At 35.6% G+C, this 14515-nt stretch overlaps 1 protein-coding gene across 24 annotated transcripts in view; it reads right to left on the bottom strand.

The window, feature by feature from the left end:
- Positions 1-14515, bottom strand: part of dlg1a (discs large MAGUK scaffold protein 1a) — a 144193-nt gene that overhangs the window by 26476 nt on the left and 103202 nt on the right. For all 24 annotated transcript variants that reach the window (XM_048199786.1, XM_048199787.1, XM_048199793.1 and 21 more), the window contains 3 exons: positions 13225-13351; positions 8519-8675; positions 7707-7809 (listed from right to left, as the gene is read on the bottom strand). In XM_048199786.1, the coding sequence (XP_048055743.1) occupies positions 7707-7809; positions 8519-8675; positions 13225-13351 (387 nt within the window). The remainder of the gene's footprint in view (positions 1-7706; positions 7810-8518; positions 8676-13224; positions 13352-14515) is intronic.

Below are 14515 nucleotides of genomic sequence, written 5' to 3'. Positions count from 1 at the left end.
TCTTGCTTGCTTACCTAGTCTGATGATTCAGCTGTGTGCAGCTCCAGACGTTAACTGGCTACCCTTGTGTAATCCCTTTCATAATGTTGGGAACATGGGCTGGCATTATGCAAATATTGGGGCGTACACCCCGACTGTTACGTAACAGTCGGTGTTATGTTGAGATTCGCCTGTTCTTTGGAGGTCGTTTAAACAAATGAGATTTATATAAGGAGGAGGAAACAATGGGGTTTGAGACTCACTGTATGTCTTTTTCATGTACTGAACTCTTGTTATTCAACTATGCCAAGGTAAATTCAATTTCTGAATCTAGGGCACCTTTAACTAATGCTGTAAACTATACAGAAAACCACAGTTGGTACATCATTATAATATTAAAGGTTAAATTAATTGATTTGTAAGCTACTTACATATAAATTCCACAAGTTTTTATAATAGCATTATAAAACATTTTTTATTCACAATTATGTTTCTGCTTGTTTTTTTTTTGTGTTTTTTTTAAGTAGGCCTAAACATTTAAATGGTGGCTGTCATAAAACAGATTTATACATTCAATATTGAAGCACGTTAAGTACAAATACACTGCAATAGCCTATAGTGCATTTATTTCACAAAATGCTCCTCTCTAAGTTAATTTCTGTAGCTGACTAATGAGTTTTTGTACATTGAACGGCTTTTCTGAGGTAAATGTGACATTTTTACAAGCCGTTTTATTGACGCCTTTCCGCGGTTGAAACACTGATGGAGCGAATACATGTGACATGATATGGATTTCTTTAAGTTGTACTGTATCTTTCAACATACCTTCAGATGTTCATTCACGTTTACTTTGTGTTGTAGTTAGTAAAGCAGAAGAGATGGTCGGTTCACTTGTGCTCTGCTTGAACTGAAGCGCTACAGCGATCTGTCACGCAAATATGGATATTTCATAAGTACTATAAAACATTAAATTATTTTCAATAAATGATCTCTCTGTCATGTATTCTCTCTGCATTCTCATCTTCCCTTGGTAGATAAACATAAGACGGTGAGAGATAATGGATGTGTGCAAGTCTCTGGTGATGAACAAAAGTTTATAATTAAATATAATAGAAGTGCAAAGTCATTCATAATGAAGACTGGAGAAGACTGCTCTCTGAGTCCATGCAGACGAAACAACAGGAAACAAAACTCTAGTTCTCTTAGGATTACATTGGTTTTGAATGATTAGTTTAATGAGAGTAATGATGCATGTGCTGCCGTAGAACACTGAAAGGCTTTCATGTTATCAAGAATTCAGAATGTTATCGTCACAAATTATGTGTCAAACAATTCTGTGTCAAACAAAACAATTAAGGGGCTTTCAGAAAGCTCAAAAAGGAGGAAGGCAGAGAGGAAATAATATGTTTTGAGTCATATTTCAAAAGAATGAACGTTGGATGAATAATCATTAGGAGCTTTTATATTTAGAAATGGCATTAAGGCACAATAGTCAAAGCTAAATTAAAGCAAGATTTGAGGTATCATTAATGTCCATAGGACAAATGGTACAGCACAAGTTAGCTCCAAAGATTAATACTTCCTCAGTACGAGCAATTGGATTAGTGATGCCGATATGCATGTAATAATTTTCATTTTATGTCTATTAATCAATAAATGGACAATATTAAAATTCTATGTGGTGTACAGTAAATACATTAAAAATAATCCACTTAAATGCTTTAAGTGAACTTATGTATAAATATTGATATTTATTTGGATAATTGCTAAAGATTACTTTTTACAGTGTTATTAAATTATTAGTGTTCATAAGATTAACTTTAAGTGAGTGTTAGATGAAGGCAAAGATAAGGAGAATGTAAAAAAATTGGGACAATTAACATAAATATCCAACATCCACCAATAACCAATGGTACAGATATTGTGCTTCCTTAATGAAGAGTATCAGCAAACTACTGGGGTAGTTGATTCTCAAAAGCGCCACATGCTGTATCAGACTTGAATATATCTGAGAGAGAGAAAAAAAAAAAAAACACATTCACAAAGTCACAAAATTTCTGTGTCATCAAATCAAAGTTAGACAGCCTGGATCTCATGAATATGAGAATTTTAACAAGGTGCGAGAGAAGATTTAGTCTTCGTTAATCTGACCGAGTTCATCGTTGTAGTCTGTATGCGGCGCTAATGTATGTGGCTAAAGCACTCTCAGTTTATACATAACATTGACTAATACTTTAGTCATCTCCTTAAGGCATTAAAAGAAGCTTAACTCATTTTTGACACAAGCACAGTAAAACCTCAACGCTGCTGCTATACATGCCATCTAAGTATTACAGTGTTGCCAGATCTTGCAAGAAAAGCAAGCAACTTGGTCTGACAAAACAATCCCAAAATATGCTTAAATAAGCACCTTCAGGACTTTCCATTATTCTGGGGAAAACATATTTACAGTATTTCAACATAAACTTGTATAAAACATTGATTAAGCAATTCAATAAATGTTGTAGCTCAATAATCAATTTTACAAAAATGTTACATAATACATATGCAATCAGCTATCTATATATATATAAAAAAACTACACATTAATAATAATAATAATAATAATAATAATCATCATTTTATTATTTCAATTATTAAATGTATAATTATATAATGTATTATTATTATTATTTATCATTTTTAAAAAATAAATAATTGTTATATACATCTATCTATAAACTATTATAATTATAATTAACAATTATTATAAACATTTTTTATGATAAGCATATTATTATTATTATGTAATTTATTTATAAAAAAAATGCACATTTCCACATAAATGAGGTAGAGGGAGTGGCTTAGAAAGGCAGAATCATGTAAATAAACAATGGTGATTATTAATGACATATAAAGTGTGGCTCAAACAGTAGATGGTGATATTTGACAGCTGTTATCGGTGGTTGGTCACATTTTATTTTGCAATGGGGCAACAAGCCCAAAGTTGCTTATAATAAGAAGACATGCCAACACACATGCAATCGCACCTTCCTATACGATCGGAAATATCCTAGTCGAGCACTGCTTTCATTGACTGCGGTCCTATTAAGAGTACAAAGCATCTGATTCAGTTGAGGTAAGTGAAATGGGTAAATTTCTCTTTAATTCTGTAAATAACTGGAGGGCATGTCACTGAAGCGGGACTTGTGCTTAGCCCAGCTGTGTGTGTGTCAGACACTGATGTCTTTAAGCTCCAGCACAGATCCTCAGAGCCGTTAAATCCCTCTGATCAAAGCAGTCAGGCCCTGAGGGGTTTCATTTCCTATCCAAACACCACTATCAGTGTACGTTTAATGGCATTTGTTTCTCATGTCAAGATGGAGGCTCTGGAATGACTGCATCTCAGTTAAATCATTACACCACAACATCTGTTCTATAGTTAGATATCTGACGCATCCTCTGGTTATCGCACTTAATGAAAAACACCATGTAGCACAGACAAATTCACTATGAGAAGCCCTGGAGAGTTTACAAGGTCCTCCCTCAGCAGCTCTTCAGCAGTCATTGGTCAAAGCGAGTGCTGCATCTGTGCTTTCCGATGCTTTATTATGCATGTTGTCACACACTGCATATGGAGAGCAGAGGGAGTTGGATTTAATCTCAGCTCATTCTCCCCACAGGGAGCTGCCTGAACCGTGCTCGCACCTGTGGCCGCCTCATTGGGCATGACCAATCTCCAGCTTGACGACTGAATACTGGGCAGAAGAGCATGTTGATGAGATGTTTTTCTTGGATAACAAACAGATTCACGTGGAGGTCGGTCATTTCTCTGTCACAGCTATAAACATGTAACATCCAATGCAGTATCTTCACAAAAGCCCCAAAAATGAGTTGCAAATTGTTTCTTAAAATCAATGATCAATGACCAAATGTGGATATAAAACACTATTACAGTATATCAACATTACTATGCATTATTGAAACCTTCCACATCTATATTTGAACTGAAAGTAGCACTGAGAGCCAAAGCCATGCAAACTGACACCCGTGTTGTAACACAAGATGACAGTAGGTGTGCGGATTTTGTATGGAAAGCAACACTGACTCATCAGCAGCTATCAAGGAGGAGACGACAGACTACGCTATGGAAAATTTTAAACAAATATTTGGGTAAATCTCGCAAAATGTGTCAAAAAAAATGCCCAGGTAATATTTTAAATCAAAAACAAAAATGAAGGAATAAGACATTACTTTTTTATATATAAAGAAAATATACATTTGTGGTAATAAAACCTGTTTCCAGCATGTTAGCATATTGCTAACATGTTTTAATACGCTGTTAATGTGTTTGTATGTTACTATCATCTGTCTAGCATGTTTTAACTTGTTGCTAGCTTGCATTAGCACATATTTTAACATGTCACCGGCATCTTTCTAGCATATTTTAACATGTTTCTAACATGTTTTAATGCTATCACCTTGTAGCATATTGCTTACATGTTTTAGCATGCTGCTAGCTTGTTTGTACTATGTTTCAGCACACTGTCAAGCCAACATAATTGCTGTAATAGAAAATGGAAATATTAATTCAATTGTAAAGTATGTTAAATGAATTTAAACAAAAGTATAAAAGAAATTTGGAAAATACTGTCACAAGTAGCCTAAAACCTAAAATGAAAATTTTTCAATTTATTACGGATTAAACATGCTGCAAAAGAAAGCCAATCTGAAGGGCAGAGCTGCTCTGTGCTGGCCATGAACGGAGGAGCGTGACGAGGACAGGAAGCCAGGCTCAGGAGCCACGCTAAGACAACAGCTTTCACCAAACAGAGAAGATGCTACATAAACGCACATATGCTCACTAGGGGTGTGAAAGAAGCTCGGATCACACATACACACACAGACCTGTTTAGAAGCTTAATTTAGACCCTCTCAAACTATCTCCAGCCAAAGCTCTGAGGGTCATCACCACCCCATTGGTATTTTAATAAACACTGCAGTCAGGCCTGCCGAGCCGAAGGATGGGCAGGCTGGAGTATGAACCTCGGGGTGAAGAAGCCAAGCTGCTCTGAGTCACGACCACAACATCATACAGCGAACTGGGCACATGATCACTTACATGTGCATGTTGAATTTTAAGGTCTAATTTACTTTATTTCAAAACTTTGGGGTCAGTATTTTTTATAAAAAAAAAAAAAAAAAAAAAATATATATATATATATATATATATATATATATATATATATATATATATATGTGTTACTTTTATTCAACAAGGGCACGTTAAATTGATCAAAAGGGATAGTGCACTCATAATCTATAAGATTTCTATTTTAAAGGGGACCTATTTTGCCCCTTTTACAAGATGTAATATAAGTCTCTGGTGTCCCCAGAATGTGTCTGTGAAGTTTCAGCTAAAAATACCCAATAGATCATTATAGCTTGTCAAATTTTCCCCTATTTGGGTGTAACATGCCATTTTTGTGTGTCCCTTTAAATGCAAATGAGCTGATGCGCCCAGCCCGCTTTCCAAAAGAGGGCAGAGCTTCAATGGCTTGCGCTTCGGTTGCTCAACAACAAAGCTGGAGAATCTCACGCAGCCAAAATGACGATTGTCAGTAACGGTGTTCAGCCTTACATTGTTCAAACCAGAGTCGGACACTGATGGAGATACTCTCCAAATTACCATTTTAGAATGAATCTGGATGTTTCTGAATGGTTAGTGGATAAATTTATGCAGCTTCTATGGAGTTGATTCAACTCATCGACTAGCATGTGCTAATGTTAATCTTTGTGCAAAACCCATCTGGACACCCACTATACATAGAATACCTGTTTGCCAAACAGAGCCATACACACCAGGCTAACGTTTATGATTGCTATCAAATGCTGTGAATGGTCTAACATTTTTTTCCAAAATATCGCTCAGACAGAAACGCTCCTTTTTTTTTTTAGCAATCGAGCTTGCCAGGGTCAACTTGCAGGCTATCCAAGCTAACGAGACTCTAAATAGTGTTCTGTGCTCATCTGTGCAGCCAACAACAGAACAGTTAGCATGCTTTGCTCAGACTTTTGCCATGGCCTTAGAACTGGTGCACCATTTTCGCTTGCGAAAACAAAATGACGGCACCTTGGGTGGAAACGTGCAGATTTAGGGGCGGTAATATTATAAGATCCCCTTCCTACGTCACAAGGGGAGTGAAATCAGGGCGGCCAAAACAAAGTTACTGGGTTGCCGTTTTTCACGTTTTCTGGGTTTGCAGATGCACTGGGGACCCGATTATAGCACTTAAACACAGAAAAAGTCAGATTTTCATGATATGTCCCCTTTAAAAAAATACTTTTATTCATCAAGAAATGTTTCTTGAGGACCAATTCAGCATATTCAAATGATTTCTGAAAGATCATGTGACACCGAAGACCGAAGTCACAAATTCAGTTTTGCCATTACAGAAAAAATAAGTAATATATATTGAAATAGGAAAATGTTATTTTAAATGGTAATATTTCACAATTTGATAAAAAAAAATAAAAAATAAATACAGCATTTCGTGAACATAAAAAAAAAAAAAAAAAAAAAAACCTTACCAACCCCAAAGTTTTGAACAGTAGTGTATTTGGTGCCGTAATGATCCCCTAAGGTGGGAAAAAATATGAGATTGGAGGAAAAATAAGTCAATGCTTTTGCGTTCTCTCGCAAATGAAACTGCCTTTGCTCACAAAATGTTTGTGTTGCTCTGGGAAGCTTTGCGTTCACTCTCAAAACCTTTGCATTCCTTCGCAAAAACTTTTTGCAAGCAAACGCAAAATTTCGAAAGGGAATGCAAAATATCTGCAAATAATTTTTCCACCCATCTCATATTTTTTCCCTTCACCTTGTCCCTTTAGGGGCTCCATTGGTGCAGTAGAGTATTTTTTGGTATTATTAAAATAATAACAAAAAATAAATAAATAAATAAAAGACAATTTTCATCATCCAATACATTCCCGTCCAACATTTTTTCTTGTTCGATTACCTGTTTCGCATTTAAACATTTCAGATTATGCAAGTAAAATGGGATGCGAATGGCATTCCATGATGACTTTAAATACACAGTACAGCTGGGTTTAAAGAACAACAATTAATTTGATGATTCAGTGGACACCAGAATTCACAACTAAGATTACTTCATGGGAGCAGATTTCGTTATCATGATCATACAAATGACAGGTTTTCTATCAAATCCACAGTGTCATTGCCACTTGACTCTCTCTTCCCATTAATCACAGTCCACCATGCATGAAATGGCTTTCTGCTGTGCCCAGTTGTGAACAAATAAGCATTTGTAGTATTCAGGCCATGCTGCATCAAATCAAGCTCTTCGGCTAAACGCTCAGCAATTTAGAGTTTGATTCTAAAATCTGTATGCAAATAGGAAAACCAAGGCAGCAGATTTGGGGAAACACCAGTCTGAGGCAGACTGAGGAAATTAATTAGTATAAAAGAAAGTTAATCAAGGTTTAGGCTGAATCAACTGCACATTTAGTGGTAGTGTAATAAAACACAACTGACGCTTATATAATCAGTTGAAATAAACAAAAAGATTAAAGTTGTCATATTAGCAAAGTAAAGGCCCAGTAGCCCAATTCTGAATGGAATCAAGCCACATGGGAAGCTTAAGAAAGCTATTGTAAGCATTGAAACATACTGGTCAGTTTTTGAAACTATAATGTCTAAAATATTGGGAGAGGAAGCGCCCACCAACCTTCAGGTCTGTACTGAGCTACGATGGTGACAGTCTGTCCAGCATTCTTCAGTGCTGCAGCCGCCTGTTCATGCGTTGCACTGCGGAGGTCCACCCCATTTACCTGCAACACGCATACAATATTAATGATGTGTGCCACGAATAAACACTGATGCCAAACCCATGCCAGAATTTAAAATCTACTGTAAACCTGGATAACTATTACTGTAAAGTGTATGCTGCTGTGATACCCAAATACAAAGATATTCTAAAAATCACTTTTTCAAATCAATGTTTCACTGAAAGTGTTATGTTTATAATGCCAAAGCATGAAATTACAATGCATAAAATGTTTCAGTAAGATTAAAAAATAATTGTGACTATGGACCACAAAACCAGTAATAAGGGTTTTTAAAAAAATATATATATTAATAAATAAGCTTTGCATTGATGTATGGTTTGTTAGGATAGAGCAATATTTGGCCGAGATACAACTATTTGAAAATCTGGAATCTGAGGATGCAAAAAAATCTAAATATTGAGAAAATCGCCTTTAAAGTTGTCCAAATTAAGTCCTTAGCAATGCATATCCACTCACAAAAATACATTTTTGATATATTTACAGTGGGAAATTTAAAAAATATCTTCATGGAACATGATCTTTACTTAATATCCTAATAATTTTTAGCATAAAAGAAAAATCGATAGTTTTGACCCATACAATGTATTGTTGGCTATTGCTACAAATGTGCCTGTGCGACTTGTGACTGGTTTTGTGGTCCAGGGTCACAATTGACAATGAACAACATCTGTTGATAATGTGATGTTCTTACAGAGATGATACGGTCTCCTTTCCTCAATTCTCCACACAGGTCTGCAGGCCCTCCTGCTAATATGAAGGAGATGAAGATTCCCTCTCCATCCTCTCCTCCTACAATGTTGAAGCCAAGTCCTGTGGTGCCCCTATGCAAGACTATTTTCCTAGGCTCCCTAAAAAACAAAACCACCATTTATTAGTTGATTTGAATGAGAGATTCTAGAAAGCATGCTTACAAATATATTTTTTGACTTACAAAATTGACAAACACACACACACAAACGCACAGACACACCGACCCAAGAGGTGAAAAAAAATCTAAATCTATTAAAAATTGTTTTTCAGTAATTGCAATAAAGCTGTTTAAGTATATAGAACAGCAACATCCTCTTACTTTAATTATTTGCCATCTCAGAAAAATAAAAAAATACAATACATTTGACCACATCTCCCTCTAGTGAACAAAATATAAACTACACAAGATAGATGCTCTTAGAATTTGCAAAGGTGCATCACATTTTTACTTTTTATCCGCAGTCAAAATTGTACCCAAATGTGATGTGAACAATTATTTATTTATATTTATTACTATAATTACGCCATTTGTATGATGATTTCCTGAAAAGTATAAACACTGTGGTGATTTCAAAGCATTTGATCATCCTGATCAGCCAAACAGAGAGCCTGACATAATAGAAGAGTGTTCAGCCAGTATTTTTGGTGCCAGTAGTGCAGAAATTAGATATTAGTTTGGAAATGACAGCATATCCGTGAAGCAGAAGAGAATTAAATGTGAGAGTACATCTAGGAGTCTGTAGATGGCAGCACAGTCTTAAATGACTGGCTCTGTAGCATTTGATTTCAAAACAAACCCTCACTCAACATGGCTACAGACATATCTTTTAACCCTTAAAGGGCACCTATTATGCAAAATTCACTTTTACATGGTGTTTGACCATAAATGTGTGTTGGCAGTGTGTGAGCAAAACCACCCTAGAATGAGAAAAATCCACCCAGTGGTTTTTTTACAATCTCAATAATTCATAAGCACTGTCTCAGAACGCCCTGTTCTAAGATTGCTCTCACTGTGACGTAGAATTGCGCTAAGCCCCACCCATGTGGTTTAATTGACAATCTGGTTTTGGCATAGACCCCGCCCTCGGTGATCTGTCAACCATCCTCCATTGTTTCAACGACAGCCGGTAATGTCTCCTAAGAAACATAAGTGTTCTGTTGTGGGATGTAATAATGAACATAGTAGTTTTCACTTACTTCCGACATCAGAGCCACTGAAAACGCAGTGGATGGATTTTATTTACGAAGGAAAGGCGCCACTCAAAATTCCAAAATACGTTTATGTTTGCGCGAATAATTTTTTGACTGACTGTTTTGAGAACGAGGGTCAATTCAAAGCAGGTCTTGCTTCAAAGTTAATCCTCAAGTGTGGATCGTTGCCTGTTCGCGATCCAACGTCACCTCCAGAAGAAGTAAGCGTATTTAATGTTTTTTGAGCAAATAGTCATTTCAGTCGATGTCAGCCAATTCAATATCAAATGCGTCTAAAGTTGTTGTCGTCGTCGTAGAATGTCTGTGTATATAATTTAAACCTTGTTTGTATAGTGTGTATCCACACGTATATATATATTTTTTTAAAGATATTGTATTAAAAACTGTGTATGTTTACTTAGCAAACGTTATCACAGTATTTGTGTTTGTAGTTTCAAAAAATTGCGCGAACGTTATCACAGTGTGTGTGTGTGTGTGTGTGTGTGTTGCACATCCATAATTGCAAAGGGGACGCGATTAAAACTCTTTAAGTACATAAATGTATCAAATAACCATTCAGAGACGTCCGGCTCCATTCTCAATTGTGTTTCTTCTGCCGGAGTCTCTTCAACATCTGGGTCTGATTCCGGTTCAAACATGTACGGCTGAATGCCATTCAAAACAGCGGGTCTCTCACTCTCAGCCATTCTGCTTCTACCGACTGTTTATTGCCATAGGTATGCAAGTTACGCCCTCATCCAAAGGCAGGGCGGGGATATGCAGCTCATTTATATTTAAGGTGGTACACACCAAAACAGCTCTTTTTAAAACAGGCCCCAAAAATGACATTTTCAAATGGTTATAATAAATTAACTGTGGGGTATTTTGTGCTGAAACTTCACAAATACATTCTGGGGACACCCAAGACCAATATTACATCTTGTAAAAAGGGGCATAATAGGTGCCCTTTAAAACTCTTTAAGAACTAAGGTTCAGTAGAGCAACTGACTGACATAAATTTCAGTTATAATACTGTGTATTTTTATACCTATCCTGTAGAATTAAGTCTTAATTCAAAGCTTATCAGATTTGCCAAAGTTGACTTCACAGATTGGTTGGTCATATGACGCCAGCTTACGACGTTTGTTTTTAACATCAATATGACGTATTTGATGAATTCTTCCAATGGGAAATAAATCCCCATGATTAAAGGGGATTAAATATGGTAAAGCACACCAGTCAGTATGTGTGTGTGTGTCCTTGATAAGCATCTACTTTTCTCTATCAGACAAAATATACGGTGGTCTGGCCAAGATCATCTGCACAGTCTGAGCCGGCTCTCATAATACTGACGACAACTCTTATGAAATGAGCAAACAAATCAGGTGAATGACAAAGAACAGTCAGCAGGACACAGCAAAGAGGCTTTATCCTAAATGAAGTGATATCTTTAACGGCTCGTCAGAGGACATTTAAAACCTCCAACAAATACTGTGAGTGATCTGCCATATGTCCCTAATGCATGTGTCCTTGTGAACGCCCTAAATTAGTGGTTCTCAACCAGGGGGCTGGGGTCCACAACACAAGGAGGTCTCAAGATGACTTAAAATGACTGAAAATAAGGGAAAACAAGCATTAAAATAAGTTAAAAATAATTATAAATCAAGATATTTCTTATTTTAACAACTTCACCTTTTTTATTTTTTTTTATTTTTTTATTTTATACTTTGAAGAATCAGGGTTCTCACTATCTGTACAGTATATATGATGTAGTCTACTTTTAAAAATGTGATTTACCTGCAAAATGAATACAATTTTATAACTCTATGGGCATTTTTATAATGAATATACTTTTGTTTAGTTATGCCAAGGTGTAAAATATTTTATTGGGTAGAAATTGTGATTTTTTATTTATTTTATTTTTTTTTAAACCCTTATCCGTAATCCTTATCCAGTAAATCATGAACAAATGGAAAAGTCAAAAGGCTTGCAGTCAAATAGACCTACTGCTCTAAATAACATAAGCACGCAGAGTAAATAACAGCACTCAATTATTATAATATTTTACAAATTATTTAAAAACTTTCATTATACTGTGGATATTTCCTTTGTAAAAGTGAGAAAATTAGTTTACACTTCAGACATGGATATGATGAGAGAGTTATGTAATGGGCAAAAACCCATTATTCACTGTGAATTTATAGGACTTTTGTATTATGAAATGTTTCTTGAGATCAAAATCAGCATATTAGAATGAATTCTGAAGTATAATGTGATCATGTGACAACTGGAGAAACTGCTGGTGAAAATTCAGCTTTGCCATCACAGGAATAAATAAAACTTTTAAATATATTATAGTAGAAAAGAGTTACAATGTAATAATATTTCACAATGTATATTTATTATTCTGTATTTTTAATCAAATAAATGCAGTCTTGGTGGGCAAAAGAGACTTCTTACAAAAAAAAACATTTAGAAAAGTCGTACAGACACCAAATTTATTACTAGCAGTTTACAGAAACACACACACACACACACACACACACACACACACACACACACACACACACACACACACACACACACACACACACACACACACACACACACACACACACACACACACACTGGTTTAACTGAATTTTGATTTCTACTATACTAGACTGACAGTTAAATGTGTGCACCACTACTGGAAATTGTGTAGCAGTCAGCCAATCAAATTAGAACTTGCAAGTTTGTTCATTTTCAAAGTTTAAATGAAGTCATTTTTGTGCTCAATATTCATCATATGGGTAGTCATAAAAATTCTTGTACCTCAGTAACAGGAAATAAAGGGAACAATCTCTAAAACCTGATATGATTTCCTTTCATAAGTGCAGTAACAGCTGAATGAGGAGATACTAACAACTAACTCATCTAAGACTAATGTAAGTAGTTGTGCATAGTGTAGAATTTTATAGTCTGTTTTGTGGTATAAAAAGCCAGAACCATTATGCAGAGATAAAATATGTCAAAAAAATGCCATTAACCTTGGGCGGCTTATCTTATGTGTAGAGAAATGTTATTCTCTTTAAACATCATACAGTATCTACACTAAAATTATGGAGCTGTCTTCACACCAAGCTACATGTAATGAAACTTATATAGCATTATCTTCCAAATTTCAGAGACACAAATCATCAGAAAACAAAAAAAGCAGCCGAAGATGTGATGAGAGGGGGAAAAAAATGAGAGCGAGTGAGATGAAAGGATACAACTATATAGAAACAGTTTAAGAGCCAGTCATGATCTGTATTAACTTTCACTTGAAATAAACGATCATTTCACTTCGCAAGGGCAAGGAATCATAAAGTAGAATGAGAACTGCACAGATGACCAGAAGCCATCAAATGTAACAGTATGTCAAAAGGATGTCATGATTAAGAGGACAAAGAAATTGGGAGGGCAAAGGCTCACCTTGTGATCTCATCATCTCCCAGCATGCCTTTTGAGATAGGGGAGTACCGAGATGGGGTGGCGGGGGTTAATGGCTGACTCAGATAGCTTTGGGTGCTGATATGGTTCTCCATGTGCTGGGAATAGGCTGAAAATACAAAACACAAAAATATGATTTTATTGGCGTAATGATGTAAACTCATTTGACATTGTTCTAAGAGGACAGTACCCCAGAATCTCAATATGATTGCACCGGTCATATGTATTAATATGGAAAATTACATGTACAGACTTGCCGAAGACTAAAATTGCTGGAAAAACTTGGTGTGTAAAGTCCTCCTAGCAAGGATGTTGTGAATCTTATTTGATCACTCCCTTTGTGCTTTAAGCACAAACTTCTTTCTAGTACATGACCTCTCTTACGCACTATATCGAACTGACGTCATCAGAGAAGGAACGCCAATCAAAACTTTTCAGATTTTGATTAAAGATTACCACAACAAACAAATTTTTTTCTGTGTATTAACTTGCACAGATTAATTGTTCACCACAAGACTAGTAATATGCGCTAACAAAGTAAATAGGGTCAATTTTGATTTCATGACGATGCTTTCGAAGGAAAAAAGTCTCTTATGCTTACCGGGGCTGCATTTATTTGATCAAAAATACAGTTCAAACAATACTACTGTGAAATACTATTACAATTTAAAATAACTTTTTATTATTATTATTATTTTAACCTCTTTAAAAATGTAATTCATCCCTGTGTTGGCAAAGCAGAATTTTCAGATGTCATTCCAGTCTTCAGTGTCACATGATCCTTCAAAAATCATTCTAATATGCTAACTTGGTGCTCAAGAAACATTTAGTATTATTATCAATTTTGAAAACAGTTCTGCTTCCTAATATTTTTATTATTTTCATGATGCATCTTTTTCAGGATTCTTTGATGAATAGTGAGTTCCACATCTCTTCAAGCTCCAAAAAGGACCAAAAGAACCCATAAAAGCAGTCCATGTGACTTGTGCGCTGTATTCCAACTCTTCTGAAGTACTGTACTGTACAATAGCTTTGTGTGAGGAGCAGACTGAAATTTGTTAAATCTCATTCTCCATTTTACATATTCAGGTGGGCCATTTGGTTACAACACATGATAACGTTTGGCATAAATCACATTAAATCTTGAGCAATGCACCAACACATTGTTTTCTGCATATTTTAGAGCTTTGGTAAAGACTGCATTGAATAATTAACAAAATTTCAGGCTGTTCCCCAAACAAAGCTATCGTATTGCCTCATACACTTTCTAAAA

Source organism: Megalobrama amblycephala, linkage group LG8 (genome assembly GCF_018812025.1).
Source record: "Megalobrama amblycephala isolate DHTTF-2021 linkage group LG8, ASM1881202v1, whole genome shotgun sequence".
Taxonomy (NCBI): Eukaryota; Metazoa; Chordata; class Actinopteri; order Cypriniformes; family Xenocyprididae; genus Megalobrama; species Megalobrama amblycephala.
Note: the sequence above shows the minus strand (reverse complement) of the source record. Positions and strands in the feature narration are given on the sequence as shown.